At 37.4% G+C, this 27,289-nt stretch overlaps 1 protein-coding gene across 2 annotated transcripts; it reads left to right on the forward strand.

The window, feature by feature from the left end:
- Positions 1-122: 122 nt before the first annotated feature.
- On the forward strand, positions 123-27,289 carry LOC104904845 (pre-mRNA-processing protein 40A). 2 transcript variants are annotated; one of them, XM_010693242.4, is made up of 30 exons: positions 123-292; positions 3,314-3,391; positions 4,064-4,132; positions 4,225-4,563; positions 4,679-4,843; positions 4,923-4,996; positions 7,178-7,247; positions 10,119-10,171; positions 10,296-10,353; positions 10,509-10,846; positions 10,939-11,002; positions 11,092-11,190; positions 11,266-11,334; positions 11,610-11,687; positions 11,826-11,912; positions 11,987-12,021; positions 12,108-12,213; positions 12,361-12,441; positions 12,566-12,658; positions 12,743-12,796; positions 13,419-13,535; positions 13,791-13,889; positions 16,701-16,748; positions 16,829-16,921; positions 18,521-18,628; positions 18,723-18,787; positions 22,372-22,465; positions 25,134-25,430; positions 25,574-25,688; positions 26,802-27,289. In XM_010693242.4, the coding sequence occupies exons 2-30, from the start codon at positions 3,353-3,355 to the stop codon at positions 26,810-26,812; spliced, it is 3,018 nt and encodes a 1,005-aa protein (XP_010691544.2). In that variant the 5' UTR covers positions 123-292; positions 3,314-3,352; the 3' UTR covers positions 26,813-27,289. The 2 variants fall into 2 exon arrangements, with proteins under 2 accessions (XP_010691544.2, XP_048492862.1); XM_048636905.2 differs by lacking the exons at positions 123-292; positions 3,314-3,391; positions 4,064-4,132 and having other exon boundaries at positions 4,263-4,402; positions 4,501-4,563.

Below are 27,289 nucleotides of genomic sequence, written 5' to 3' on the forward strand. Positions count from 1 at the left end.
ACCTAAAGTTCTAATTTATTACAAAAATACCCCTGAATGTACCATGCTCATAGTATACCTGGGTGTACCAATTACCATGAGTGAACTCCTAGTTAAATAGAAGTAGTAGTACTATAAAATTGTCTAATTCGCATGAGAAAAAAAGGACCCACAAAGGGTTGAGCGATTTTCTCTGTTTTTGGCATAAATTAACTTCCAGGGTTGGATTTTGGAGGTTTTAATTCGGCAAATTTACAGACCTTTTTAAAACTCCAAACTTTCTCACTGATTCTCCACTGTCAATTTCACTCAGGTTTTTCTTCTCTCTCTTCATATTCTCTCTCTTAAGTGTTTAACTTCTTGAATTAATTTGCGAATATATATGCTAGTAATGAAACTTAATTATATTTTGAGGGTTACATATGTTTTTTCCCCAGAATTATTGATATTCTGTAATGAAAATAACTGCAATTGATGATTTTTAGAGGTAGAAAGTTCAACATTCCGAATTATGTAGAGGTTTTAGTGGTGAGTTTTGGTTAGATTTTTAATTTGATCTAGGATTTTCTGAAGTTGGTTTTTTCTATGTTGATTTCAGACCTTTGTGTAAATTAAAGAAACTATCTTTTTTAATCCTCCGTCGAAAAGAAAGAATTTTTGTTGTTGAATTAGTGAATTGCAGGGCTTCTGATGTAGGACAAGTATAGTCTTTCTTCTGAGAACCATTAGTATGCACTATAATTGTAGGCTGTGCTCCATGTGAGGATTTATTGTTCTCACTGTTTAATCAACCTTAGTCTTTATATTACCTGAATTCTGTTGCATACCGGTGACCGAGTAATCCGGAAGGCTGCAGAGGAAAGTGTAGTTATTTTGTGCTTGACCAACACATTTACCATAGCAATTGATGATGTTTAGTAAGTTGTGGTTCAAATTTTTGATCTGGGTTTATAGGTTATGAAAGATGCTCGCTTTAGAAGGGCCTGGGGGGATTGGGGGGAAGGGAGTTTAGATAGAAGAAGCAAGGTGGGAAGGGAGGGAGGAATGTTGAAGAAAGTCGTCTTTACCGTGGAAATTTATGATATGGATTCTGCAATATTCTTACCAGGATTTATGAGCTCATTTGAAATGGTGGTTACTACTTACTATTAGCGTGTATCGCTAGAATGTTTCGAGCAAATTTGGTTACATGTATCAGAAGACATGTTTCTTATTGGAATGTACACATTATAGTTACTCCTCAAGCTCTCACTTAATTGCTGAAACATATGTATCTTTTGGTATGTCTATGGGGATTTGGGAGGCATTGCATCCTTGAAGTATTATTTATCTACTGAAATGGGGAAAAGAACCTCAGTTTTCTCTTTCAGTATAAATATTTCAAACACACCCGGTCTTTTATCTTGTTATCATCCCAAAGTCTAAGTTCGCCGTAGAGGTTTATTTTATATATTTATTCATGTGGATGAACTGTGGTCTAGAGCTGGTCAATGCTCATGAATCATGACGGATTAGGACCCCAAGTTCAAGTGTCCCAATTTATGTTCCATCTTATTTTTGACTCTCTCCTAATATTGTCACCCTTGAAATCAAAGTAATTTATTTTGGTTTAAGATATAGATTGAGAAGTAGTGAAAACGGATCGCAACGAGTCGGACTTGTGCCTGGTAATGCATAATCCGACTCCGACCCCACAAGAAGTCAATCTGAGCCCGAAAATCTGAGCCCGACCCGACTTAAAATCCTAACATCTGACCCCGACCCGATCCGACTTTTTTCACCCTTTTTTTATAAAAGAAAAATCTTCTGTAATATAAATAATCAAATCGTTACTTCATGTTTTTAATAATCATATGGAAATCTTAATAGTTAAATAATCTAAACATTACTATTGTTTTTAACAATCATTTTTTCAATGGATAATACGATTGTTTCAAAGTCGGAGTTAGATTATGCATGTACTAGTTTTTATATGCACGCGATGCGTGCGAAGATATGTAGAAAATTAATTTTTTTTCAAGGAGATGAAAAAAATTAAATTAATTATTAATTATTTTTAATAAATTAGGAATATTTGAATTGTTGATGGTTTTCATTTTGTAATATTTTTTTTATTTTTTAAATTAATTAAGTAGTTTCTTTTTTTTTTTTTTTTCATTAAAGTAAGTAGTTAGAATAGAGATGTTATGAGGGTAAAATGGGGTTTCTAATATTTTGGTGTCCTACCCCTCTTCCCATATAGAATAGAGATAACACATCAATATAAATAAAAAAGGGATTAATTGCCTTAAAGTCGGAGTCGGATTCGGATGTCGGACTTTTTTATGGGATCCGACTCCGACCCTCCTCCGACTTGGAGTCTTACTCTTTAAAAAGAGTCGGATGCGGATTAGTTTTTGTTGGCTCGGATTTTTCCCTTCAGATCGGAGCGGACTAGGGTCGGATCCGGACCGGATTGCCATCCCTACCGGTGAGTCATAACATGAGACACTAAATGGGTTAGAAGATGTACTCCTATTAAGGTGCATTTTGAAGTTATTTGTGTCATGTCTTCCCTGAGTGATTGGACTTGTGAGCATGTGTTTCTTTGTTTAGTGGCTATCAGCTACTAACATGCCTATATTGGTCGCCTTGTATTTCTGACAAAGGTTCAAGATTATTTGTTGAAATCGTCTAATGTCTTCTTTTTCTGTGTATTTGAGCTGGAAGTTCCAAAAGAATTACACAAATTATCTCCAATAACGATAATCCAACAATCTATGATGCAGTGGTTTCATGCTGCTGTTGCCTTCAAGATAGATTGTTTTTAATTAAGGATTCAATGCTTCATTTATGACTTGAATATTGTAGAGTACATACTCTCCAATGCACTTTGTACTCCATAAGATAAAACTGTTTCTTTGTTCTTAATATAAGTTGGTTAATCCAAATTTGTTTAATTCGTTCAACAACTGACAGGGAGTTTTTACAATATTGTCCATCTCGTGGCTTTAAGGAGGACCAACAGTGTCCAATAGTGTAATTTTCTGGTCTTGTGGGCTTAAGTTCAACTGACTACCTTTTCTTCCACTTTCAATTCTGCATGATTCTTAGAAGTTGTCTTTCTGTTTACCTCAATAGATGGTTGTGATTTGAGCTTCAATTAATGTCTCTAAGTTTCATCCGCAGCAGTTTGATTATTGTCTCATTTTGTAGAATCAATTGCTTACTATTTAACTCCTTGTGACTAATATATTAGACATTATAGCACCTATTGATGATGAGCTCATTGCTTTCATGGGTTTTCCCCAGTATATTATTTTGATCTAAGTTCATTTGTTGTTTGTTCTTTCAGTTTGTAGTCAGTCTTGAGCTTGATAGACACGACCATACAATGGCAAACAACTCTCAATACTCTGGTGGACCGGGTCCGGTAGGCTTTCTGTTTGATGTTTGTTCTACATCTGTTTGGGACTCTCCCTCTCCTTCTCTCTATTCTGAGACTGATCTTTATCAAGTTCTAGCTGTTAGCCTGATGTGGGTTTTCTCAATTCTCATTGTGTTTTTTGGTTCCTTATGTTCCGCTCGTCTTAATCCTATTACTTTCACTTTGTCATTTTTCTTTGTTTACACTATTATTCTTTTACTTTTATATATTCATCTGTTATGAAAACAATTTCTTATCTATTCACATTAGCCGACCCCAAATGAGTTTGGGACTAAGGCTTGGTTGTTGTTGTAGTGCACTTTTAAGGCAATGTTGATCACTGCTCTCTATATTTGTCCGTGATTATTGTTTGTCGGGCGAGAACGTAATTGAGAATATTACTAGGCTAGTAAGACTTACTGCCCTGGTTCTCAAATTGAAATAGTAATACACTAATAATGATTTGCTAAGAATATATGTGAGTTACTTGTCTGAAAATTCATCTGAATCCTCGTTTCCCCTCTCTCTCTCTCCAACCTCCTCATGCTAGATTCATTATGTGTGATAGTATAGTTGGATTTGCTTCCTAGGATCTCCTTTTATTTGCTATTGTGAATTTGATCTTTTCTGACATCTCCACGTCTTTTTGTCTCCTCTATTTGCCTTTTGATTTGGAAGCCTCTTCGTCCACCTATGGTTGGCTCAGTTCCCCCCCTGCAAAATATTCCTCCATCAATGCCTACTCAGGTAATATTATATTCTTTAATATACTTTGCTAGGCAATTCAAGCGATTTGTAAATCAAGCAATTTGTAACTATTTTTTGTTCTTTTCTTATAGTTCCGGCCAGTGGGCCCGATGCATCCATCTCAGCAATTTGCTCCTCCAGCATCTCAACAGTATCAGTCTATTGGTCCTGGAATCCCTGCAATGAATTTACCAATGCCTCCGTCACAGAACCAGCAAATGCAATTTGCTCAGCCATTACAACAAGTTCCTGCAAGACCTATACCGCCAGGTCACCTTCCTCCAATGTCACAGTCAATACCATTGTCTAATATTCAGTTAAACAGGCCAATGTCATCTGGAATGCCCCAACCTGTGCAAAATCTGCAGGCTCCTAGCAGTTTTCCGCCTGCCTCGGGGGGTCCAGGAATGCCTTCTCTTCCAGCTTATCCTGTAAGATCTTCGAGCATACATTTACCTCATTGTTTTTTTTGGCACCTTAGCGAGGCCCGTTTTATGTTTGTGATGACCATAATTTTTTTGTAACTATTCCTTTCATCATTTGTAGCCAAATACATATTCCACATCTCAATATCAATCAGTATCTCAAATGAATTTTCAAAGCAATCCTGTTTCTGGGCAATCTTTTCTAGCTTCTGGAAACCAGGATTCTGCTTCATTTACACCGGTGCAGCAAAGTGGACAGCCTCCAGCATCTATATCCACAACTTTGGTACATTTTTCGTTTGTACACGCAGTCTTCAAGCTCAGATTAATTGCTCGATACAAATTTAATGAACTTTTGTTTACAGGTAGTTGATTCTCAGCCTAAACCTGTGGAAAAATCTTCCTCTGACTGGTTGGAACACACCAATAATGGCAGGAGGTATATAGTTTTGGTTTGAGCTATATTGTTGTTTGGGACAAGGAGAGTCATTTTGTTGTTGGATCTTGATTGTGGGTTTGAACTAATTTTTTTTGTAGAACATGAATGTCTCTTTTAATATGTTCTGAGTTCTCGACCAAGGAATTTTGTTTGTATTGTGGTCATATGGACATATAGTATCTGAAAACATTTTTGTACCTAAGGATAAGTTATGACATTAGGAAAACTTAATCAGCCTGTGTAAGCCCTTGGAAAATCTTATTATGTGGTACCAAACTCCATTTTCTTCCCTTAAGATGTATTTCTCAGTGTTAATTATCAGAAAGACATGAGTAGAGGTGTTACTTAATGTCCCACATTTACAAAATACTATTTTCTCTGTTTATTTGGGAAGCTTTGTAAGTTTTTTTTGGCTGCATACTTCAATTTGGAACTCTAATAATCTGTTTCTTTGTCCATGTAGATTGTAGATAGTTGGACCTTTTTTAATTTCTAGATTTCGTCGACATTAGTTGGGTTTAAGAACCTATTCTTGCATGTTATTGAAATGAAGTATTATCTATTGTTAATTACTCATTATGTGCTTTTTTTGATTTTTTTTAAAATTTCTTTTGTAGTTTTTAGGTTCCTGAGTAGAAACTAGATAATACTTGTAGGTGGTGCTATTATCTCTGTTAGACTTGTGATGGTGTGCTATTGTCAAGGCAATATCTTACCTTATTAGTTTTGATTTTGGCACTAATTTGTTGTGCCATATCGATATAATCTCTATACGCTTCTCAAGACCATTGTGTTATTTCTGCTGTCCCCAAACACTGATGATTCATAGTAATAGGCGAAGATTCTGAGAAAATTCTCAACAATGATTTTCTCTTGACTAGTAGTCTGATGATTGGAAACTGTTATTAATTTATTACTCAGTGGGCAGCTTCTTTTGAGGTGGTCTAGGGGTTGTAAAAGAGCGTTTCCTTGCTAAGGTTTTGCATACGTTTCAGGTCAAGTATGTTGGTTTTGCAAGTATCAGAAGTAGGAAGTGGCTTTGGCACAAGTCATTTCTGCGCTGGTTTGGTGTGGGTGGATTGAGCAGAGTGCCAATATTGTCGTTAAGGCAAAGCTTTTGCAATTCATTTTCTTCTGAAATCCTGTCTTATGTTTGGCTTCTATTTGGACATTTACTTTGACTCTCCGTTCTTCTTCTCATTTTCGATTACGTGTATTTGTGGGGAGAGCTTAATATTGCTTTGCCATTAAACAAAGGATAGCAGGCTTTTTTGCATTCATCTAATTCTGTAGCTTCTCCTTGGCTGTTGTCAAGGGATAGCCTGTTTCGTCTTCATATTTAAAAAATCTCATAGGATAAGATAATTCCTTCTGTTTAAGAAAGGAGTAAAGAATGACTATGTCAACGTGTGTTGCATGAATAAGTTTGATGATAACTTTCTTGTTATGTTTTCATCATTCAAATATTACATTGCTTGTAATTGAATTATGATTTTATTGTTTTATAGCTTTAATCAGCACTGTGGAGCACACTTGTGATTATTTAACGAATGAGAATTCACGTTGCACTAAGTGTTCTGTTAGACCACCTTAAACTAATTATCAAGAAATCAGCTAAGAAAGCAATGTGACTATGGAAATTTAATGATGCTCTTGATAATTAATTTTTTAAGGTGGTTTAATAAAATAATCAGATCATACATCCAATAAACCTTTGGGGTAGTCGGAGGGGTCAATAAAGTAGAGAGAAGAAGATAGAACAAAGAAGGTGAGAGCCTTAAATGGAGTGTTAGAGGCGCTCGGGTATTATGCACTTAAAGTAGCACCGTGGTGAAAAACTATTCAATTTTGGCATTAATACCCATGAAAGTAAATTTGGAAATAATATCTAATTGTGCAAAGTCTAACAGTAATGTTGTATATCCTTTTCTAAAGAATGTAACTATGACTGTTAACTATTTCGGTGGTTCGGTGAACTGAGACCGTTTAACCTTATTGGCTCGTTTGATTAACTAGTAAAATGTGATGGTTAGTCAGTTACATGGTTAAAAGTTAGAGGATGTTATGTACAATCTTAGACTTGTATTGGCTTTCTTTAAATTATTCTCAGTGAAACATGTTCTTTGTTCCTAAGAAGATTTTGATTTAATATTTTAGTGACTGAATTGGTTAATGATTCAGATTTTACTACAACAAGAAGACAAGGCTGTCTACGTGGGAGAAACCTTTCGAACTTATGACTCCTATTGAGGTAGTACAGCTAAAGTAATTTCTTTTATTGTATCTGACTTTGTGAGGTTGTCTGTTAGTAACTTGAATCATCTATTGTGTCGTCTCATTTAATATCCTCTGCTGCAGTTTAGTATGTGTCTGTGCTGCAATAGAAGAAACATCTCTTTTATTGCTGGGCACAATTTATGCTATTCATTCATTGATCTTTGTTTTACTACCATTTGTTTGACAAAAGAAGAGGAGTTCTATCTTTCTTTGTTTCTTGATTTATTTGTGTGTCCTTGGTTCTATACTAGAATGCTATGTTACGTAGTCCTTTAATTTCATGATTGGTGTTGCCTGTACTTATTAGCCCTTATTTGAACTTATTTACCCTTGTCCGCCTTACCTGGACTGATTGGCTTCATTGAAATTGTTTGTCCTGCGTTAATTTGAGTTAAGGTGAAAAACAACGCCTAATAGGGGCATTCTCACAACCACTCTAACTCAAGTCAAGTGTCGAAGCCTTAATCCCATAGGATGGGTCCCCTGCATGATTCAAGATTTGATCAAGTGCTATACTAATTACTAATATATGCTCTTGCAAACCCCAATTTTTTCATATCTTTCTTCACACCCTCTATCCAAGTCATCTCCTGCCTCCCGCGGCTTCTTTTATATTATCCATAATCCTTATGTTTATTGCTCTTACGGGTGCATCCTTTGGTTGATATCTCACATGTCTGAACTAACGTAATCAGTTCTCTGCCTACTTTATTATATTTGCAAGTACAACTTCTTCCAAAATCCTTTCCTTCCACCTATATACACCCTTAATAAAGCACCACACTAATAAATAATAATTATAATAAAGCATCCTTATCTCCTGATTTATGTACCCAAAGCCACCCTTATTATTCAACTCTTACAATGATCCTTAATCTAATGTTCATAAAAATAGGAATCAACTCCCTCCACCCCCATTCCTTCAAACGCACATCAGTTCAACCACCACCGTCACTTCTGTAGTCTTATCGCTGATCCAAACAACCACCACCACTTCACTACTGCTTAATTGCTCATCCACTTCCACCAGTCTCTGTGCAACCACTACCTACAAAAACAACCACTGCCAGTTCCCCGTCATTGATGCAAATCTGAACCGTTACCGCCATAAAACCTCTACAATGACAACCAAAGCCATCACCACCATTGTTGTACAACACAACCTTGAACATTACCATTGGCCTTTGTGACGTCACCCTAATAAGCACCACAAGCACTGTACCCATATAACAATGGAGAGGAGAAAGAGGGATGAGAGAACATGGGAAAATCTTTTTAAATTTTATTGCTAAATGATGTAAAAAATCTATTATTGTATTGACCATCATATTTTGGGTCAATTGGCCATAGAGGTTCCAGATTTAGATCCTAAGCGATCAACTTCAACCAAAGTAATGATAGCTTTTAGGCTTCATATGTTGAGCCTGAAAAGGAATAGAGTAGACTCGAGAATTCAAAAGACATTGATTGAAACAATGGACCTAGCTGAAAAGGGTGAAAGGGAAATAATTTGTAGTGATACCTATCTAGAGATTTTAACGTCAAATATGTGCATTGAAGACTGCGCAAAAGTGAGTAGCAAAGATTATCAAAATACAGAGGGCGTGTCATGAATCTGAGTACCAATCTACATCGTCATCTTCATCACCTCATCACAAATTTGAAATGTTCTTTGCTATGATTAGTTTTAATAATATAAATCACAAAATGTCATAATCCCATATATCAGGAAAGATATTGTTGAAGGTTTGTATTGGGAGATGAATTGGCTGTGAACACTCTAGAAGACGTCAGAATTTCCTAAATTTGTGGCATTGCGCTTTCCATTCTTTTTTTACCTTCGTTACTTCCTCTGATATTCTTTTCTATTGCTCTATTTGGACTTTTACATTATTATACACTCTCCTTTGACTACCTTTTGTAACTTGAACATAAGGAATATATAGTGACATGAGGTTTTTTCTATATGTACTTCCAGAATATCGATTTTTGTAATTTATACGAATAGATGATATGAGATATTAATTGTCAAAGTTGTGCATTGGCAAGTGTGAAACCCTATATGAAATAGCAAAAAATACAAAGGAAATATTAAATAATAATTTCGGTACTTTGTTACTGTACAAAGTCTTCGATGATTTTCTCTTCCGGAACTAGTGGATTAATCTGTCCTCATCAATCTCTGGGAAAGAAAACTTAGGATGACTGTTGGCTGATTTAGGCGAAACTAGCTACAAAGTAGCCAAGTAGCCAGAAGCTAATAGCTGAATCCTGAAACGTAGAAAACTAGTTTAAAGGAGCTAAATTTGCTGTGTATTACAAGTGTCGTTAAATTTGTTGTTGAGCCGTGTATAACAGAGTTTTAGGGACACAAACGGTCAAGCTCATATTTGAATTCTTCTGAGTTGTTACTTCTGGGGTTATCTTTCTTTGCTAGTTTGATTACTCTACTGTAATGTCTTTTCCTTTCTCTTACCTGGTCTGTCTTCGTCCAACCCATAAATACTTGACTAGTCTTTTACATCAAGTTGGCAGTATGTCATTGTCCCAGTGCCCACAAGTCGTGGTATATTCTTCATAGCATTGGTATATCATCCTAAACTTTCATCATATTCCTTTCCAATTTCTATCTGAGCATATATGGGAACTGCTTTACACTTTTGGTTAGATTGTTAAGGATCACAGATTCCTAAAAGCTCTTTTGTTCTTTTTCTATTCAATAACAATTTTCCCTTGTGTGTTTTACTAATTTCACTATTGGAGGAGTTGTTTGCATCTTACTTTCTTAGATTCTTTTGTAACCTGTGTATCTGGTGTTTCCCTTGCTTTGTCTGTATCATGGCAGAGGGCTGATGCAAGTACTGATTGGAAGGAGTATACGGGACCCGATGGAAGAAAGTGAGCTATCTGATTAACTCATGATATATTTTTTGCCTTACCTTTTACATTATCTTACTTTGGTTCATAATATTCTATCAATTTTATGACATTTTTTGATGTACTCGGGACAAAACTGTTCCAGGTATTACTATAACAAAGCAACCAGACAGTCCAAGTGGGTCATTCCTGAAGAGCTCAAGGTTCTTTCTTGACTAACCTTTCTTTGTAACTATGTGTTGTTCTATTCACGATTAGGAGACAGGAGTACTCCAACTTACCGATCTATGCCATTGTGTTGTTTCTTTTCCAAATGACTTGAGAAGATCTTTTGTGTTGCTGTTTCGGATCCTTGCAGGTGGCGCGGGAGCAAGCAGAAAAGGCTACCGGCATTGTGGAAGTTGCACGAAGCTCTCAGTCTGATATTATAACACCATCTACTGCTGATACAAAATCTTTTACTCCTGTTGTACATTCAAGTCCAGCAGCAGTAACACCTGTGGGTGTTGGCGCTACTTCACCAACTGTATCATCTCCTGGTTTAGCTTCTGATGCAGCTAAGAATCCAGGGATCCATACAGATGCAAGTGCAGGTCAATCACCTGCTGAGACTTTGTCCACAGCTGATGCTGGTGCAGCTGTCCCTGGAAGCACCGACTTGCTTCCTGCTCCTGTCGATTCTGCGCCTTTACCATTGTATAAAGACTTTGATGCTTACTAATGACTATATATAGGAATTCAGCTCTTGCAGATTCTAATGGACCTATATTATACTTTTGTAATTGTAGGAATCAATCCCAGACTGAGGAAGCTGTGGAGCCTTTGAAGAATGTTACAGTGCAAGAAACAGAGGTAATTTTAATTATTATTATACATGATGTGTCAAGTTGTGGGTATTTATGTAGTAAATCAGTAATGAATTTATTGTTTGTCTGCTGCAGGAAGACAATAAAAGCACGGGCATTGCTGGAAAGACAAATGTTACTGTCCAAGAAGAAAAGGCGACTGAACCTGAAACTCTGACCTATGCTAGCAAGCAGGTCTGTCATTGTGTTTAGCCTTTATGACTAAACTTATCTCTTTACCCTTGAAATTAATGAGTTTTGCCAATGCAGGAGGCAAAAGATGTATTTAAAGCTCTTCTTGAATCTTCAAATGTTGAATCTGACTGGACTTGGGAGCAGGTACCTCTTATGTTGTTTGTACAGCATAGTTTTCCTTGAAGGGTACTGGAAAGCACGCGGATACTATTCCCTTTGATCCAAAATTTAAGTTGTTCTAGCAACGTTGGTCACAATTTAGTTTAAGTTGCATTTAGAATGTACATTTGATGCGACATTGGGATCGTCGAACAACTTTTATTTTGGTTCGTAGAAAATTACCTAAAATTTAAACATATATCTTGGATTGGAGGGTGTAATAAGTAAATTGTTTTGAGATTGGAACTTGTTGATTTCAGGCTATGAGGCTAATTATCAATGACAAGAGATATGCAGCTCTTCGATCACTTGGAGAAAGGAAGCAAGCTTTTAATGAGGTTCCATCTGGTTTAATTGCTCAACATATATTGATCCATTTGATGATATCTAGCTGCATTTTCATAACTCCACTCTTAATTTCCTGTGGAACAATTGTGACTGACATGCTTCCATATATATTTTTCCTCTATCCTCAGTTCTTGAGTCAAAAGAAAAAACAGGAGGCTGAGGAAAGGCGTGCTAAGAACAAAAAAGCAAGGGAGGACTTCAGGAAAATGTTAGAAGTAAGCTACATGGATTTTTCTTTGATTACTAGGTCGAGGATTTCTTTTCTGGTTTTTAAGACCTTCTTTTACAGGATTGCGGTGAGCTGACATCAACAACAAGATGGGGGTAGTACATCTGCACTGTGTTCTGTTTAGATCTTGTGGTCCTTAGTGTTTGAATGCAGTCTGACCTTTCTCTTCCCGTGGAAACAGCAAAGCGATAAATATGTTTGGTAGTGATGAGCGTTTTAAAGCCATTGAGCGAGTGAGAGATCGTGAGGATATGTTTGAAGAATACTTGACTGAATTGGATAAGAAGGTGAGTTTGTCCTGATTACAAATGTTTGGTGGCTCTCTTGAACAGTTTGATTGTGTGTCTGCCTTTTTCCATATACTAGTTGGAGAAAGAACCAGGTCGCTTTAGTAACATGCAAACATATTTCCTTTTGGGATTTCGTGTTGCTAGGAACGTGCGAAGGAAGAAGAAGAACGTCAACAAAATATAATGGAGTACAGGAAGTTTTTGGAATCATGTGACTTTATTAAGGTATGTTTGAATTTAACTAAAAGTTCCTCTAGTTTGTAATCTACACTTCAAGCATGCTGCCTGCTATTATGTGCTAAATGAATTTATTGGACTCCTAATTACAACAATTCTCTGCATTCTCAAGGCAAATAGTCAGTGGCGGAAAGTCAAAGACCGCTTAGAGGCTGATCAAAGATGTTCACGGCTTGACACAATGGATCAATTGAAAATTTTTCAGGTATCCTTCCTAGCCGATTATTGGTGCTTGGTACTATCTAAATGTTCTTTTTCAGTTGGTGCTAATCTACGTATATGGTTGAAGGAATATGTTGGTGATCTGGAAAAGGACGAGGAAGAGCAAAAAAGAATACAGAAGGTACCCGTACCTCAGTATTTTGCGTCATCCTCCATTCTTATTTTACTTTTTATGTCTTTGCACAAATTAGTAATAAGTTCCATTTTTCTTAATATCAAAAAGGCAGGAGCTTATTCAATGTCTTCTAATATTCGTGAAATCTTCTAATACATCCTCTCCAAGTGGCTTATGTGCAAAAATTGTAATAATCATTGGTTATTAGAGCACTTGTTTCCTTCACAAGTATCTAGGTGTTTTAGAGGTCAAGAAAGGAAACTGGTAGGGGACTGGGGGTCCAAGCTTTCTGAAAAATGCCCATAATTAGAATTAATTAGGTCCCCTCCTGAGATGATTTAGCATTCAGACCTATCATAGTGTTAGTTTGTGGTTTTATAGTATTCATGAAGTTGAACAGACAATTGTAACCTGCTGAAATGCTTATTCATTTTTTACGCCACTGGCATTCTTGTAATCAGGCACTGATGCACTTTGGTTTGGGGGGAGGGGTTCAGTTGTAGTGGTAATATGACTACAACCCCAACCAAAGTCTAAATGTGTGTGCACACACACACTAAGAAGACTATTGGAGCATGTGGTGGAGGTAAACTTTCTCTTCCTGATTTCTTTACTTTTGTCTTGTCAGGAAGAAATAAGAAAATCTGAACGGAGAAACCGTGATGAGTTCCGAAAGTTGATGGAAGGACATGTTTTTGATGGCACTCTCACGGCCAAGACTCACTGGCGGGATTACCATTCAAAGGTTAGTTGCATCTTTATCTTCTTTAGCAATGGTTATCTTCCCTTGTATTGAAATTGACTGTCTATTATTACTTCTCCCATTTCCAATCTTATTCCGTTTCGGAATGAGCTTTAGCTAGGGAATTAAAGAGTGCAGTGCAAAATGCCAAAATCCAATGTTAGACAGTGAACCCCCCCTCCCCCCGTTGTATGGCGAAGCTTTTGATTCTTGCTAACTATTATTTTATATTTTGCCTGTTTTCTGTTGCATTTTCAGATTAAAGATTTACCAGTATACCTTGCAGTCTCGTCCAATAGCTCAGGCTCTACTCCCAAAGAGTTGTTTGAAGATGTAGCTGAGGAGCTAAAGAAACAGGTCTGCAGATTTTTTTTTTTCTGTCATGTCATAATAGAATTTTCCAATTTTCATGCTCTTAGGAACTTACTCCATCATGGAGGCTTTTGAAAATTGTTTTCATTTTAATGTAAAATTGAACCAAGAGTATCACACCAGTCTATGCATTGCATGAGACACACGCACACTGACAAATACACATGAGTAGGATCACGTGAAAACTATTTCTTATGTTGAAAGCTCCAACATAAAATGAGCAAAAAAATTCTTATGATGAGCAAAAAGATCAAATGAGCAAAAATTTCTTAAAAGGAACAAAAATATAAAATGAGTGAAAAAACATAAAATGACCCAAAAAATTTTAAAATGAGCAAAAGTTTCTTAAAATTAGAAAAAACATAAAATTAACAAAATTTTGTAAAATGAGCAAAAACTTATTCAAATGAGCAGAAGTTTCTCAAAATGACCAAAAATTTAAAATGAGCAAAATTTGTAAGAGAAAAAATGTCGGTTTTTAGTTTCCAGCTTAACGCTAGTTATCAGTGGATACTAATATATATATAATATATATATATATATATATATATATATATATATATATATATATGAGAATAAAGTTCACATGAGAACTGTTCTTATATGAGAATGTGAGAGCAGTTGATTTATAATCCATTTCAGTGGGAGTATAATACTTTTTTAACACATACTTCCTCTATTTCTTTTAACATGCAACAATTTGACTTTGCCAATGCATAACTTCAATCAATAATATATTTAATTACCGATAAAACTTTTTTCGAAAAAGTAGATATCTGAAAAACATACATTCAGACAAATCTAATAAGATCCCCTATAAATATGTTTTTCCTTAACTATAAATTTCCAAAGATAGACTAAGTAGAGTTTGTGAATAGTGTAAAAGTCAAACCGTTGCATGTAAAAAGAAACGGGGAAACTATATATGTATGAGAATGCATACTTACATGAGAAACGAGAATGAATTTTGCGTGCTATAACTCTTATGAATAAGTGATGTAACTCTAATGAAAAAGTGATGTAACTTCAAAAAAAGAATATTAGAAAAAAAAAATTGGGCTCAAAATTTTTTAGGGAGGTATAACTTTAATGAACAAGTGTTGTAACTCTAACCCAATCGTGTGGTTGAGATTCATTCTCATTTCCTATGTAAGGAGCATTCTCATGTGATCTTACCTCTCTCTCTATATATATGTAGAAACCTTGTAGAAGTCAACATCTTGATTGTCTAGACTTCTAGTTGTAGATATTTATGTGAGATCGAACCAAGTTTCAATAGTTTAATTTAATACTTGATTCAGTTAAGTTTTAGGATATTCTCTATAGTGGCCTTGGAAGTACAGTTCCACTTAAATGTCTCTGCCCTAAGCCTGGCTTAGTGAAAACATGATGTCGAATTCCAAAAACCAGCGAGAGGTTCCCCACTCTTCTTTAATCCGTCTTAGGGCCCGGCAAACCGGAGACGGACGACCACGGTCCCGACCTCAGCGAGTTCAGATCCTTTTGTTCGAAATTTCTTCGTTCGTACCAAACCGCTTGCAGCTTTGTAATTCCTTACTGTAGCCTTACATAATCTCAATTTAATCTTAAAAACCCTGCAATTCTGTAAATAATCATTTTATAACTGTTCTTAGTGATAGGTGTAGGATTATTGCTTATTAGTGTATTGATAATATAGAGGATCGGCAGTTATCCTAATGTCCTAAGTAATCTCTTTTCAGATAATTTGTTAGGAAACAGTCGCTTTTTCCCTATTTTGATACTTACTAAGGGGGCGTTTGATTTACAATGTTGTTTGTTTCAATATATCTAGGGAAACTCTAGAATTTCATCACCACCACTTTTGTCCTTTACAACCACCACCACCCCTTCTCTTTCAATCTCCCCTAGTCCCCTCCCCTTGTCGGCCACCTCCCCCCTTATAGCTGCCACCCTTTACCCCCTGCCGGCCGCCGCCACCTGGGCCATTTCGGGCCACCCCCTTCCCCTATCCTTTTCTGGCACTTTTTTCCCCCTACAAGATAATTTATTTTTTCTCTCTCCCTTCTCTTGTAGATCTAGTGCGGGAATTTGTAGGTAGATGAGGTGGTTTTGTTTGGTGGTGGTGGCCGGTGGGTGGTTTCTTGGTGGGTGATTCGGGTTTTGTGGTTGGGAGAGGTTTCGGATGGTGGTGGTTGATTTTGGTGTGGGTTATTTTTCGAGGGAGGGGGTGGTTTTTCGAGTGTGGTGGAGGGTTTTTGGGTGGATGGGGGTGGTTTTTCAGGGTTGTTGGAGGTTTTTTGGGAGGTTGCTGGGGTGCGGTGGTGGGGGTGGGGTGGTCACGGACTCACGGTGTTTAAAGTGGAGGGAGTGACGGTGGTTGGTGTTGGTTGTTGGGTCAAGTGGTGGTCAATAGTGTCTCAAGGAAAGCCTAAGTGTAGGGTAAAGGGGATCATTAAATTGACCAAACAAACATCAAGGTAATCAACTTATTTGCTTCATTTACCCTTTCCTAAATACCTCAAACCAAACGCCTCTACTTCGTTTGACTCTAAAATATGTTTTAAAAGGGTATTATGGTAAGCATAATCCATGCCTCTTATCACTGTGATAGTGGATCCAACAATTATCAGCAAGAAGGGTTGTAAGAGTACTATCGATACAGTTTCACTGTTATCTTATGTGGATTGAAATAACTTGGGGGTACAAGAAGAAAATAATAACCTCAATGGATTTCTGTAGAATTTCCCATTAAGTTTTTTTGTTACTTGAATGGTTATAAATTGTTGAGCAAGTGGAATCCTTTGTGTTATGCAGTATGAAGATGATAGGATACGAATAAAGGATGCTGTGAAGTCTGGAAAGGTCAGTGTTCATAAACAGTTAATATATCTTTCCTCTGATTTTATTAGTTTCTCATCAGCTAAAGTTGAAACATTATGAAGGTTTTCTTATCTTCTACTTGGACTCTTGAAGACTTCAAGACTGCAACTGAAATTGAGATCAGCTCCCCAGCAGTGCCAGAAAACAACTTAAAGGTTGGCATTTGTTCCTAGCTTTCTGATTTTAAAGACTTACACTTCTTCCATTTCTTTCTCACCTCTTACATGTATGATTGTATCTCATGATGATGATATATGTCCTGATTTCTTACAACGATCTCATGTATGACTGTATCTCTTGATGACAATATTTCCTGATTTTTTCAATGATCTCTTTTATGATTGTATCTATTGATGACACTGATTATATCTCTTCATGACTATACAATGATCTCAGAGGTCGTCGTCAATATGTTTATGAGTGTGTTTGTATGTCTTGTATTGTGGATTAGTATGATAAGAATGCTAAGTTGCCTATATCATTCACATATTTATATATGTCTGGCAATTAGTCTTAGAGCTGCGATTGAACATGTAGGTGCTTTATTATGGGTGGTCCATTCTTTCATAGTCTACTGCAGATGTATCCTAGGCCACCTCAAGATTAAGTACAGGTGTTTGTTGGATTTGTGAAAGAGCATTGTACTTGACATATTTGAATGTCGAAAAATTTAGTTGGAGTTGTGGGACTGGGTCTTACTTTTCCATATCTTTCTCTGCTTCCTTTCTGTCGCTGTGCTCCCTTCTCTGACTTGTTTTATGGCCCTTTTAAAGATTTTCTTTCCATTGAGCATGTTCCCTTCTTTTGTTCTATTACAATGTTTGGCTAGCAGGCTGCTTATTTCGTGCACCATTATGCAAGAGCGCGTAGATATTATAGGGATTGCCATCTGGTTGGGTCCTTTCATGCTTGATTTGTCCAATACTTTCTTCGTCTACTCTTTGGCTCTTAACTTGTTTCAACATGTTCCTGGTCAGGTCCTACAGTTTACTGGGCCCATAGACTTTTTCCATGAAATGAAATACATGAAACACCTGTTTCCCATAGTCCTTTCAATTTTTTACTCCACACTTGTTACTTTTGACTGTTACAAAATGCGCGGAACATACTTTTTACGGAACATAGTTTCTCTCTCTCCCCTCATCCGAAAAACAAATATCTCCTCCTCTTTCGATTGCTCTTCTCTTCCTTAATAAGTGTGCCACAACCTATTGTTTCACCGATGTTGTAACAAGTAGGATTTGCTTAGGATGTATTATATATAGAGCAAAGGCACAAAACATGTTTTTGCATGGACAACCTCCAAAGTCAGAACTCTTTGAAGTTTCAATTTTAAAATTGCCGAAACTGGCAAGCATACTATTACTATAACCCTGAATTGACCCTTGTGCCAGCATCAAATATTTTTACGCTGAAAATCATCAGTGGACACTGACTGTTACAACTCTCAATGTTATCATGACTTAATACAGGTTTAACTCTCAGTGCCTTCAGAGCAATACCACAATTTCAAAGAAATCTAATGGAACTGATGGACTATGCTAGAGATTATCTTTGATTTGAATATTCTGGATTCTCTATCTGGAACTAGAGTCTGAGTCTTAATATAAATAGATACTAGCATACCTATGAACTTATTCCCAATGTCCCATATTAGTTTACGAAGTTTGGCCTTTTTTAGATCTTTGCTTAGTTGCCCTTTGTTTCTCTGAACTCATACTCTTGGATGCTTCTAATACTCTGATGCTTTGCAGCTAGTTTTTGAGGAGTTACTTGAAAGAGTCAGAGAAAAAGAAGAGAAAGAATCAAAAAGGCGAAAACGTCTGGGAGATGAATTCTTTAACATGTTATGCTCACTTAAGGTAGTATATATTTCGTTTTAACGTGGACCGAAAGTTATACTTTGTTTTATGTGGTTTGGTGGTAAAGCCTTATGCATATCTGAAAATATTGCAGGATATAACTGTTGATTCAATGTGGGAGGACTCTCTACCATCATTTGAAGCTCGAGAAGAGTTTAGGTACCACATAAACTCGTTGTTGTTATGGATGATGAAGATTAGTTTTGGATGTTTCTATTCAAATTTTTGCGTGGGTTGTTTGATAAAGAGAAGTCTGGGAAAAATTAGAGTTTTCACATATTAGAGGATTTGACTAGTCACCAAAAAGCTCTTTTTGAAAAACCTGGGGAGGAGCTTTTTGACATTTGAGGTTTGGAAATGAGTGGGCCAAATTACATTTACGTCCTATAGTTTTTGAAAAACAACAAAAAGTAAAACAATGGATTATGCACATGTCATTATTAGTTATTTTACACAATTATGTAACAATCAACTATCAACTTACCAAACACCTTTACACAAACCGCTAATACAATCAACTTGTCAAATCAAATACAATCAGCTATCAGCCAATACAATCAGCTAACACCAAACACCTTTACACAAACCCCTAATTGCCAAACAGGGCTTTATCTTTTTGGACCTAGTCAAATATGTTCAAGTGTTCTGTACTTTACTGAGAAGTCTGTAGACCAGTTAATTGCTTCTAAGTCTCAGGTTTAATAGAAAGAGCCTCTAGGGTAAGGCTACACATTTGATCCTAAAACTCATTTCAGACGGTAGCTCTCTGAGAGGCAGTGTTTGGTGGGTTTGTTGGTCTTTTCTTGTTTGATAAATAGAAGTCTGTTTGGGACTATGTTTTTGGCATATAAATCGACTATATTAGCACTAATGTCTTGGGAATTGCTTGTTCTGATACCAAACAGGATTACGTGAAAAATACTTTCTCTGTTTTGAAATAAGTGAAACACTTGTCTCTTTTATGTGAGAGCTTATTGAGGGAAGTGTTTCACTTATTCCAAATAAAGGAAGTATTTCAACCTGGTCAAAAAATTTCAAAAAATGGCCTAGTTCAAGTTTATGCGGATAGAACTAGAGCCAAGTCTGTGTTAAAGTTGACTGGCAACTTTGCACTTTTGGTTGTTTGCACGAGCTATTGCTTACATTTTTTCACCTATTGTTGGAAAGCAACCATATCTTTGATATCCTTTTTATTTACTGAGGGCATCACGCACATTAGCTTTTATATGTCTTGTGCACTTCATAATCATTTATCTGTTACTCTTATATATCTGTATAAAATATAGTAAACGCTGGCAAGAGAAGTGCTGAAAAGCATGCTGGTTATCTTATATTGGCGAACAGACAGCTTGAGGGGTATATGGGTGTGTCGTTCAGTGTTCCACTGATCTATCCTAGGATTTCTTTGAGAGTTTGAGGGGGCAATCCTGGATTAGGAGTACTCCTTTTCTGGGATCTGGTGGTTGGAGATTTTGTAAGAGCCTTGATGGATGGACTACGGGTAATGCGTAATCATAGGTCTTCCTCTCTTTCAGGAATCCCCCTTAACTTATTTTCTCATGCCTTTCCGCTACCGCCTTCATTTTCTCTCTTTTCAGGCTGCCTGAGACATTTGGAGGACCTTGTGAAAGATATTTTTTGTTTAAGGGTGGGCCAGTGAGGGAAACAGTGTGGATACCATTGTTTGGGTGTAGACCCAAGGGGTTTGAAAGTTTTGATCTTAGTATGTTTTATAACATCTATTGGTAGGGAAGTAGCTATTCTGGTTCCCTTGTAAATCATATATCTTGTAGCATCAAGTGACCAAAAGTAGGTATACATTAGAGGAATGACCCAGATGCACTTGCAGGATTTCTGCTACCTACTGTGATCCACGAAAATTGGACTGGATAGTGTCGTCAGAAATCAGGAGTTGTCAAGTGTTGGAGTATCTGTCTCAATGATACAAGGAACGAAATTCGATACGAAACGCATGACGGAAACGGAAACGGGAAACGCTACCTTGAGTGAATCGGGAACGTTTGGTGTTATGGGTTATGACAGTTTTTTTTTAAAGGCCCAACTATATCTAGCCCACTTTAATGCTTCCTTTAAAACCCTAGTTGGTAAAACTTTAAGAAAAAGTCAAAAAGAAAAAAAATAAAGAGAAGGGGGAGGGGCACACCCACGTAATTAGAAAAAACTGACTGGAGGCCCATTAAATTATAAAAAAGAGAGGAAGACAGAGAAAGGAAATGTTGGAGGCTAGGGAAAGAATGAGAGAAAGCCAACTACCGACCGCCGCTGCCGACCGCCGTTGCCGGAGATTCGGGGATCTGACAACACCATCTGGCTCGGAATTCTTGCTAGAACCAAAGCCCCATGGTAATTTATCCTAGTATAAGCATTTTCCTCTTCAATTTCCAGATCTAGGTTTTCGAATCAACCCTAGATCTGTGATTTTTCATCTTCTTTTCTTTCCTCCTCTCTCTCTCGGTCCTCTAGTGTCGACCCTTGAAGAAAAAAAAGGAAACGTCATGACCACCGTACTGAGACGCGAACCGCAGCGATTTGGGTCGCGTTCGTTCCGCGATTCGGTACGAACGACTCAGGACGCGATTCGGCCGTTCGTCCCGCGTTCCTGGTTTCACTGATCTGTCTGTCTCCTCTTTATTGAGTTTGTTTAAGTGATGTGCCTGCTATGTCCTTGAAAAAAGGGTGTGCTAATTGTCCACTGTTTGTATTAGTGTCTTCATTTACGAATAAAAATTTCCCGCATCTTGAAAATTTAAATAACTTGTTATTACCTATGGAACCATGGAATTAAAACTCGCCCATTCTGTAACGTATTTTGGATTTGCCGTTCCGCGAAATCCCGTTTACGAATGCCATAATAAAAATCACATACTTCTCACCGCGTTGTCCGTTCCGTAACGCGAACTCGCCGCGTTAGAAAGCTTTTATCCCCGTTACCTCCGTTCTTTTTAAATATTGGCCAAAAATATTTTATGATTTAATTATATAGCTAATGAAACGTGATATTATGATAGATTTGATTATATTACGTTGTAATAATGCTTCATAAACTAAAACAAAGCATATAAGGTTAGAACAATTGATATGATTTTTTTTAAAAAAAATCACGCTGCATCGGCCGCGAAATGTTCTATTTCCCCGTTACAAGCCGTTCCCGCGACAACGCGACCACGTTTTTTTTTTCTATATGGAACAAATCTTAGAGTAGCATAACTTGGTAGTTGCCTCTTCAACTTTTTCTAATTTTGGTCATTACATTAAGAAGGTGAGCTGACTGATGCAGACATTGGGGATCATGGCGCCAAAAAAGACAAATAACTGACGTTTTTCATTTGAAACTTGACTAGTTTTTTCTGTATGCTTCTTTTTCTGAGTATTCTGCTTTTATTGCTTTCATGTATTTCAAGGATGATCAGATTTGTTTCGAGTATTGTGCTTTCACATTGTTGTTTGGAGGGAGAACTGTTGTTTTTCCTTGAATACAGTTTTGGGGATTGTGGCGTGAGCTATGAACTGTATTTACATAATCATTCTCCTCCGCCGTTGTGTAATGATCAAGAGTTAATTGCTCAGCTAGATAATTCTAACGTGGCTCAAGTTAGTTTAATGTGTGTGATTAACTGTTGCTTTTGCTTTATATTTGTTTTATTCTCGATTTTTTGTCAGATTCTTTAATGGTCAATAATTTATTTAACTGCTCAAACTGGGCTTGTGTGCTTGTGGTCTAGGTCTATAGGTGACGAAGCTGTCTCTAGGCAGATTTTTGAGGAGTATATTGATCAGTTGAAAGAAAAGGAGGAGCGAAAAAGAAAAGAAGAAAAGGTAATTATGTCTTTAATTAAAATTTTCATTTGTAAATTTAAGAGCATGCATGTTATTGCTTCGTGGTTTCCTCTTCTTGCACATCAATATAACTCTCGCCCACCTCATTTTCCAATAATTCTTGCTCTCGTGCCCCAACTCTAGTTTGATTTTGTAAGGCTGTAATAGTCTGATGTACTTGCCATGGAGGAAGATTTTTTTCGTAGTGCTTTGTATACTATCTGAGTATCCGTATGAGCTTTCTCTCCAACACTTACCCGGTTACCCTCATGTTTGCATTATTTTATGAATTAATTGAAGTATCCTCTCTTTGCCTTTATAAAACTCTACTTTGTTTCCACAATGTCCCAAAGCCAACACTTTTTATCCTGCCTTTTACCTGTATACTGCCATTTATTCTCTCCTACCCAATTAGCATTGTTTTCTAGAGTTATGGAAATACATTTAAAAAAGTAACATTATAAAAATCATTGTATAATTAATACTGTTGCTTATATTACTTATTACAGTCGTTAAAGACGATATATACTCTGATGTAAAAAAAAAAGGACGTTATATATTAATAAGCACCATGCTTGATGAGAAATAAGACAAGTCAAATGTGAAAATTGAAACGCAAGTCAATTTTGGTCTTTATTTATAGAAAATAGACATGTTGACCATTAGTATTTCTATTATTTTTAGAATTTACAGTATTGATTTTATTAAAATTCTAAAAGGTGTGTATTAATTAAACGGTTTTTCACCATATACCCCTGACAAATTTTTTTTTGCACCGTATACCCTTTCAACTTTTGAAATTCACCATATACCCCCCACGTTTCAAAAAATACATTGATTTACCCTTAATGACCAACGGCGTTAAACTCCGTTAGTCATTAAGCCTGAAACCCCCCTCTAATCCTAATTAACTAACCTAAATCTAACCTTAACCCCTAATCTAATACCCTAACACTAACCCTAACCCTAAACACCCTCCCCCACCCTAACCCTAAGTAAACCCTAACTCTCTCACTAACCCAGCCCAGCCTAGCCTAGCCCAGCCCAGCCCTCCACCTACCCCCAAACCCAACCCAAACCCAACCCAAACCCATCCCCACCAAATCCCCCAACAACCACCGCAGCCCCACCAGTCCCCTACAACCACTGCAACCCCCATCCTCCCTCCCCCACCCCCGCAGCCTCGCCAGCCCCCAACCCCCAACCTCGCAGCCCAACAACCTTCCACCGCCTCACCCCCGCGCCCCCCTCTTTGATTTTCTCCCCCAACCCAACCGTCCTTCCCCCACTGATTTTCTCCCCCACCCCTTCGATTTTCACCCCAACACTCCTTCCCCCACTGATTTTCACAACGGTGTTGATGATGATAATGAATTTGGATTTTCTTTCAAAAAGTTTCGAAAATCTGGGTTTAGGGTCGCAAAGTTTCGAAAATTTGGGTTTAGGGTCGAAATTTTTTGAAAATATGGGTTTAGGGTCGAAAATTTTCGAAAATATGGGTTGTGTTTCGTGATTCAATCGGTGGAAGGGGAGGGGGTTACGGTACTGCAAAGGGGGTGGTGGGGGCTGCGGGGAAGGGGAGGGAGGGGGACTGCGGGCAGGGAATGAGGGTGGTGGGGGTGGTGATGCAGTGGGGGGGAAGGGTAAGGGATGGGGGTGCGCAAATCCGGTGGGGTGGGGGGTCAAGTGACTGCAAAGGGGGGAGGGAATGGGGGTGTTGGTGCAGTTGGGGGAAGGTTAAGGGATGGGGGTGCGCAAATCTGGTGGGGATGGGGGTCGGGTGGTGGTGGGTCATGGGTCAGGTGGTGGTGCACTAGTGCTGGTTAGGGTTGTGGGCAAAGGATGGGGGTGGGTAGGGGTTAGTGGGCTTTTAGGGTTAGATTTTTTGGTTAATTAGGTTTAGGGTTTAGGTAGTTAATTAGGATTAGGAGAGGATTATGGCCTAATGACTAACGGAAGTCTAACACCGTTAGTCAAAAGGGTAAGTTGATGTATTTTTCGAAAAGTGAGGGGTATATGGTGAATTTCAAAAGTTGAAAGGGTATACGGTGCAAAAAAAAAATTGTCAGGGGTATATGGTGAAAAAACCGTTAATTAAATTGGCTAAATCTAGCACGATAATGCAACCTTGAGAATTGCTTCATTGACAATTGGCTTCCTCTAATTGCTGTGGCTAATGCGTCTGGAGGTCCAATTATCCTTTTTTCATAAGTAATACAGAAATAGATTACAAAGGCACCAAGGGGCTGTCTTGACGTTCAGTTTGCGCAGTTTTATTCCCCATTGCAAGAGGCAAGCCTTGCCTATATTCTACAATGGTGCTCTCCCTTTTTTTTCTGTGGCCACTGTGGAAACTCTTAACATGGAGGTATCTATTTTGCGCTTTTGTTCTCCTTTGTATGGACTCCATGTGTCGACTGTCTTTTACCCCATATCTGTCTCTGGCCCTTGCTGGGATGGACGAGACGAGAGGGGACAAAATGCCATGGCCAACAACTTCTAGATACTTCCCTACCCATGATAATTCACAATTCCATCAAGTGCATACACCTTGAATATTTGTCTTATGTTTGGTACTCAGGGGGGTGCTTTTATTAGTTAAATATCCTGGTTGCTGCTTCTGCCACTTCGTATCTTGAATCTGACTCTTTTTCCCCTATTCTTTCAGACAAAGAGAGAGAAGGAAAGGGAAAGAGATAAAAGGTCTAGGGACAGAAGGGATAAAGATAGGAAGCGTGACAGAGATAGAGGAAAGGAGCGAAACGGAAGGGATGAGGGGGATGCTGAACTTGATCTTGGTGAAACTTCAGTACCAAATCAGAGCAGAAAATCAGGGAAAGACAAGGATAAGAAGCACCGTAAACGCCATCAAGATGATGAAAATGATTCAGGTTTGGATAAAAATGGAAAAGATCATTCAAGAAGCTCTCATAGGCACAGCAGTGAACGTAGGAAGTCAAAACAAGTATGCCTTCTCTTCCCATCTATACTGTAGACAAGCTGCCATATCTCCTCATGTCAACAACTAGCTTCTGGTTGCCTTTGAACTCACGTTGTTTGTTCGTTTAATATTTGTTATTAAATTTTTTTTCTTATTTCTTGTTTAAGACGGACCAGGATGTGCTGGACTCTGACAGTGAAAGCAAGCATAAGAAACACAAGAGAGAGCATCGTAATGGTTCTCGTAGAAAGGGAGACGAGGAGCTTGAAGACGGGGAACTGGGTAAGTACACGATGGCCATGTTTTATTTTTGCTCAAACCCACTATGTTACCAGGTTCAACAATGTATATTGGCTAGTGAAATTGTGCACTTGACAAAGTGGAAGATGAGTAGTCTAAGTCTATAAATTGGTTTCTTCACTTTCATCGTCCCTATCGCTTTTAAAATCGAAATGTTCTTTTGACTCTTATGGATAATATCTTTATCTTAACCGGATTCTCTGCAAGTGAATTTAATTTGTTTATCTACAGCAGTTCTGTGAGTTAATTTCAAGCACACACATAATCTTATTACTTGTATGAGACGGACTGACAATAATATATCACAAGACCTTTATAACTATTAAATTAAGGGGGTGATTCCATACTATACGGTGAGAGAACTTTTAACGCCTTACAAATAGTAATTGTAAGTGCACCTCACCTAACTGCTGCCAAGCGAATTAGTTATTATATTGACAATTTGTTTGATAGGCGATAAGAAACGGTGCTAATAATAATGAGTTTAATGTAAATTTATACGGGGGTATCGTGTCAAATACCATAGTAATGCTTGTCCACCTCTAGGCTCCGAGTAATCTTTTTCCATTATCAACTTTCTGTACCACTGTTCCTCCAATATTTTTCTGTTCCACTCAGTAGTCAGTACCACCTCTGAAACAAAATCTATGAAGCATTACACAAGATTTTGTGGACGGAATTGCATTATGGTGGACGTTTACATGAAACTTTCCATATAGAATTGCATATGAATTCATTACCTTTACCATATGGCGCTGCTCAGAAAGGCCGTCCCTAGGAAAGTTATAAGCCTAGTTTCTAAATGAGGTAGAATAACAGGATGAGGCAGTGAAAAGTATTATCTTTGTACAGAAAATAGAAATCTCATATGCTTTTGAGCAAGAAAGTTCAGTTTATAGTACCTTTCTGGTTTGTTCGATTGAATTGGATCAGCTAAAAGTTATGAAAAAGGATTTGTTGTTGGATACTGATGCTAGGATAAGAAATTTCTTGACCTATAAATCATTACTATTATTTACTCGTACTTGCCTTACGTTATCTGGTATATCTAGATGGTCGAGATGACTTGAACACCATTGTTTTTTGTAATTTCAGGTAATTGGTGATCAGCGATGCATGTATGTTGTAGCATTATAAAAGGTTATCAAACATTATTTTGGTTTAGCGGGAGATCGTGGACAAATTTTTGCTCCTGCATGAAGGGATAAGGCGCGAGCTCAAAAAGCCACATTCCATGATGTTTGTAGGAGATAAGCAACTTCAGTTGCACATTCGCCTTGGAAAGCCAGCAGAAACCTCACATGTAATCAGGAAGGTATCTTTCTTTATAACAAGATAGGCACTATTTTGGATCATTTTCATCAAATTTTCTTCTTCGAAAAAGTATGATTTTGGCTTGCAAGATGTATCAGTGGTATTGATTTAGAATTTTATGCTGGCTAGTTAATATCAGGGTCAAATTTTGTTTTAACACATAGTTTCAGTCCAGAGTTTCCTTGTTCCTGAATCCTGTGAACTAAATAGAAAGGCTATCATCATAAATCTAGAATATAATGTGAAATCCAATCCAATTGACTTGATTA

The sequence above is a fragment of the Beta vulgaris genome, chromosome 9 (assembly GCF_026745355.1).
Source record: "Beta vulgaris subsp. vulgaris cultivar EL10 chromosome 9, EL10.2, whole genome shotgun sequence".
NCBI classification, from domain to species: domain Eukaryota; kingdom Viridiplantae; phylum Streptophyta; class Magnoliopsida; order Caryophyllales; family Amaranthaceae; genus Beta; species Beta vulgaris.

What these genes read in the sequence shown, in the direction of transcription:
- LOC104904845 (XM_010693242.4), top strand. Translation starts at nt 3,353, where the DNA reads ATGGCAAACAACTCTCAATACTCTGGTGGACCGGGTCCG. An exon ending in CTTCTCTTCCAGCTTATCCT is followed by an intron (nt 4,564 to 4,678) that starts GTAAGATCTTCG and finishes CATCATTTGTAG; the next exon opens with CCAAATACATATTCCACATC. An exon ending in AACTTATGACTCCTATTGAG is followed by an intron (nt 7,248 to 10,118) that starts GTAGTACAGCTA and finishes GTATCATGGCAG; the next exon opens with AGGGCTGATGCAAGTACTGA.